General features: G+C 33.2%; 1 protein-coding gene across 5 annotated transcripts in view; it reads right to left on the bottom strand.

Moving 5' to 3' along the window:
• Positions 1 to 1,946: 1,946 nt before the first annotated feature.
• plpp5 (phospholipid phosphatase 5) overlaps positions 1,947 to 4,386 on the bottom strand; it is a 6,583-nt gene continuing 4,143 nt past the window's right edge. For 2 of the 5 annotated variants that reach the window (XM_016473168.1, XM_016473169.1), the window contains exons 5-8: positions 3,956 to 4,019; positions 3,629 to 3,753; positions 2,582 to 2,752; positions 1,951 to 2,500 (exon numbers count right to left, since the gene is read on the bottom strand). In XM_016473168.1, coding sequence (XP_016328654.1) covers positions 2,331 to 2,500; positions 2,582 to 2,752; positions 3,629 to 3,753; positions 3,956 to 4,019 — 530 coding nt within the window. In that variant the 3' untranslated portion in view covers positions 1,951 to 2,330. Of the gene's footprint in view, positions 2,501 to 2,581; positions 2,753 to 3,628; positions 3,754 to 3,955; positions 4,020 to 4,386 lie in introns of all 5 variants that reach the window. The other 3 variants (XM_016473165.1, XM_016473166.1, XM_016473167.1) reach the window with 3 other exon arrangements.

Here is a 4,386-nt window from a genome sequence, read left to right as displayed (position 1 = left end):
GTAAGTACGTTTTTTATATTTAAAGAATTTGCCACTGACGATTCAAACGGGAGTTTTGAGCAGTGTAGAGTAGCACTTGTTGTTTGTCATTTCTCTGATCACAAATGCAGACAGAGTTTTATGTTTACGCGGCGCGATGCAATGCAACGCAATGCGTAAAAAGACAGTATAAGTCATTATAATCCATAATTATGTCCCCACTGGATGCAACGAATGCCTCATTTATAATGGGTTTTCATGTTTTTGAATCATCGCTCCGGCCGGACAGGGCATCATAACAGTATGTGAGGGGCATAACATTTCCGTCACACGCTTGGGATATTTGGCCAATCACAATGCACTGGATAGCTGGCCAATCACAGCACACCTCGCTTTTTCAGAACGATGAGCTTTGTAAAAATCAACGCGTTTCAGAAAGGCGGGGCATAGAGGAGAAACAATAATGTACAGTATGTGGAAAATAATGTTTTTTTAACTTTAAACCGCATAAACACATTTCATTACACCAAATTCACAAAATAATGTTCTTTTTAGCAGCATCATATGACCCCTTTAAAAAATCCACAGTGGTGAATGAACTTCCATTTTAATGTAACATTAAATATTGAAACAATTGTTGGACAAGAAAATTCAACACACTGGACACACACTAGTCATTGTTCATTTTTACTATTTTCCACATTTTAGAATCATGATCTTAAATTACGTAAATATGTGACCCTGGACCACAAAACCAGTCATAAGGGTCAATTTTTTTTTTTAAATACATCATCTGAAAGCTGAATAAATAAACTTTCCATTGTATGGTTTGTTAGGATAGGATAAAATTTGGCTGAGATACAACTATTTGAAAATCTGGAATCTGAGGGTACAAAAAAATCAAAATATTGAAAATAAATCACCTTTAAAGTTGTACAAATAAAGTTAATAATTCTGTTTAAAGCGGTTTTATTTTCTATTCAGGTTTGCAATTTCACAACACTTTATTGCAACGACTAAATACAGTTAAAATTACTATTATTTTGGTAATTTATACCTTATATCGAATAAAATCTACACCAGAGAGTTGCAATAAACAGGTTGCAAATTTAGCCAAAATTAAGCTTTTACTCAATAGTGGTTCGCTAATTTCAAAAATTATTACAAACGATGCCTAACTACTTACACATTTATTTTCTTAAGAATTTCAGGGTTTTATGAGCCTCTCAGTTAACAATTCTTGGTTTTTGGTTATTAAAATGAACCTGTAAGGAAAATTCTGTATAGGTTCCCTTAAAAAAAATAAATAAAAATCTCTGTAGGATATTTTTTTAAATATTATTTGGTTCCCTCTAAAAATGTGGGAAAAATGTTTTGTAGTTATTGACAAACTTAATATCCCATATATTTCTTATAATCCCACATATTTCTTCAATAATTTGTGTAACTGAGACAAATGTTCAGTTTGTATAAAAACTGAGAAAACTTGTCTTCCATGTTGTATCAAGGATACAAATGATGCTTTTTCTTGGATGTTACATTTCTGTAGTTTAGAAAATTATGTAATGGCTGCATGCAAAATGTGATATGTTCTTGGTATAAAACCAATTCATTAAAATAGTTTTTGCTAAAATGAATTGAATATTAAACTACATATAAAAAATATGACATTCCTTTTATGAGTTTAATTGCTGGTTAAAGTGCAAGACCTCTAGTTCATACTAAGCTAATTTTATGTCAGATAATAATTTATCAAACATTACTAATAGTTTTTACAGAGAAAAAATGTAATTAAACAACATCATTGACTCACTTCCAGCAGATTCCCCAGAGTGATGTTCCACAAGGCACTAGCTAATCTAATCTAATCTATAGACAGATAACATCTGGAGCAAAGGTCTCCTCATAGCAAGCAATCTTCTACAGTGTTGACAGCCGCTAAAACGTCAAATGATCAGATCACAATCCAGCCGATACATTAGAAATCGACACAAACTTTATTGACAAATATATCAGGGGATTTCCTGTATGGATACACTGGGGATCTCTATAAATACGTCTGCAACGTTTTAAAATTGACCTAGAAGCGGTTTTCAGATATTTCTTCACCAGGATAGCTCACATATAAATGTCAAAGAGCTTGAGAAGATACAAATTTTCAAAGACATTTGTGCTCTACAATACACAAAACATTCACTGTGAATGTCTAAAACGGTATAGGAAGGCAAAAACGAGAAGTGCTCGTTGATTGACAGGCGTCACACATACAACAACAAAAAAAACAGACATAATCACAGCAAATAGCTTGGTAAACTTTCACACAGTATATGGTTGTTGGTCCGGTTAAGTTTCTACAAAGGTAAGAGGTAGCCTGGGTTGGCCTGCTTGCGTTCCTGCGCAGGAACCGTGGCCTCTCTCATTCGGAGGGGTCTGTGGCAGTCTGAGTCGTTGAGAGCTGGGTAATGCTGTCTGTAACATAAGTATGCGAAGGCCAAACCGAGGAGGGATCCCACCAACACATCTGGGAATGAACGGGAGATCATGTCACTGCTTTGAAACTATACATGAAGGTAGGTCTGTGATGAGGGTATGAAAATCTCACCTTGCCAGTGATGTTTGTAGTCACATGTTCTGGAGAGGGCGATCATGACAGCGAAGAGGAGGGGGGTGAGGAAGGCACACAACCTCCAGGCTTTACCACGGCCTACTGGGCTGAAACAGTGCAGCTTCCCAGCCAAGTACAGGGCAGTGAAGCCCAGACCAGCAAACGCAACTATGACAACATAAAATGATTTTAGAGTCGCAGGTAGCGGAACATAAAACTGTATTTTATTCTATTGTATTTTTACTATTCAAACGTTTCAGGCTGGAAATATTTAAAAAAAATTTTTTTAACAAGGACACCTTATTTACACATAAATTAATAATAAATTGATAAATTATTAGCTCAAAGTGAAAGTAAATATTAAAAGAAAAGATATTCTATTTTCTGTTCCTTTGATCTTTCTGAACGTTTAAATATTAGATTTCTGAAGACTGATGTAATGATGCTAAAAATTTAGATTTGTATCACAGGAATAAATTACATTTTAAAATATATTCAACTAGAAAACAGTTCATTTAAATACAAATAAAAAAATCAAAATATTACTGGTTTTAATGCATTTTTGATCAAATAAATGCAGCCTTGGTAAGAATAAGAAACTTTAAAAAATCTTACCAACCTCAAACTTTTAACTAAGCGGTAATTATATTGTAATTAAATTGTATTTTTTTTAATTAAATTTACTTTAAATAATAAAGATTACAATTTTAATACAGATTATAAAAATGAATAATTTTGATTGTATTTAGGGCATAAAATAAGTTTAAAGTCTACATAATATCAAAATGACCCCTATTAACCTCTTTAACATCTCCTCAGTTTTATTGTGCTTGACTCATTTGTGCCATTTACTCAAAAATAAATAAATAAATAAAAAAACAAAAAATACTTTTTACAATCCAATCAATTTCAGGCAGACAAAAGTCCCATCTTACCTTTTTCTCGTTTCAGAAATATGTCAGATTACAGATGCAAAACTTTGTAAATAGTGTTTCATGGTGACTGTAAAAAGTGCCACTAAATAAACCCGGCAGCTGCTCTTACAGGAAGAGTGTCCACTTGGAAAGCTCTTCCTGCCCTCCATCACTACATCCGGGTCACCGCTACAGTGAAGCTCTGGGTTCATTTGGCCATCCGGGAAACAGCGGTAGAAGAAATCAGGTCGTGGCCTGGCAGGGAGGCAGAAATTAAGTTAAAGGGAAAAAGAACTAGGCCTGAGGCTATCAAGTCTCCTTTACTAGTCTTTTCTAGGCTTTCAATAAATGGTTAATTTTTCTGTACTCAAAGGCAGTCAATGGGAGATGTGTAAATGTAATATAAAAGTATCTAGTGCAAAGTTAACATTGTAAGAAGTTTAGATTACTCACTCACCTGCCCACGACTAGCTTGATTGCATTAGTGAAAATTCCATTTAACACCAGGGTCAAAGTCACAGCTGTGTCATACAAACAATATACAGAGATTTGTGTTAACTGGCAATAACACTCAAGATTATGAAATCATCATTTATCATACCTCAATCTACTATTATCAACACAACTATATTTCACAATGATTTGCTCTAAATAAACATTACTGGGAAGCATACAACTATTCTATAATATATGTACCTATATCATTTTATATGAACTATAAAAATAATAATTATGATTACAAACAATAATGTTATATTTTACTTTTGTCTATATATTGTATGTTAACCACAACACTGTTACACATTTACATATATAGATGTAATGATTGTTTTATATTAATATATTTATATTTATATATATATATGTGTGTGTGTGTGTGTGTGTGTG

This window comes from Sinocyclocheilus anshuiensis, unplaced genomic scaffold, assembly GCF_001515605.1.
Source record: "Sinocyclocheilus anshuiensis isolate Anshui unplaced genomic scaffold, SAMN03320099.WGS_v1.1 scaffold260, whole genome shotgun sequence".
NCBI classification, from domain to species: Eukaryota; Metazoa; Chordata; class Actinopteri; order Cypriniformes; family Cyprinidae; genus Sinocyclocheilus; species Sinocyclocheilus anshuiensis.
This window is presented reverse-complemented; position numbering and strand designations above follow the sequence as displayed.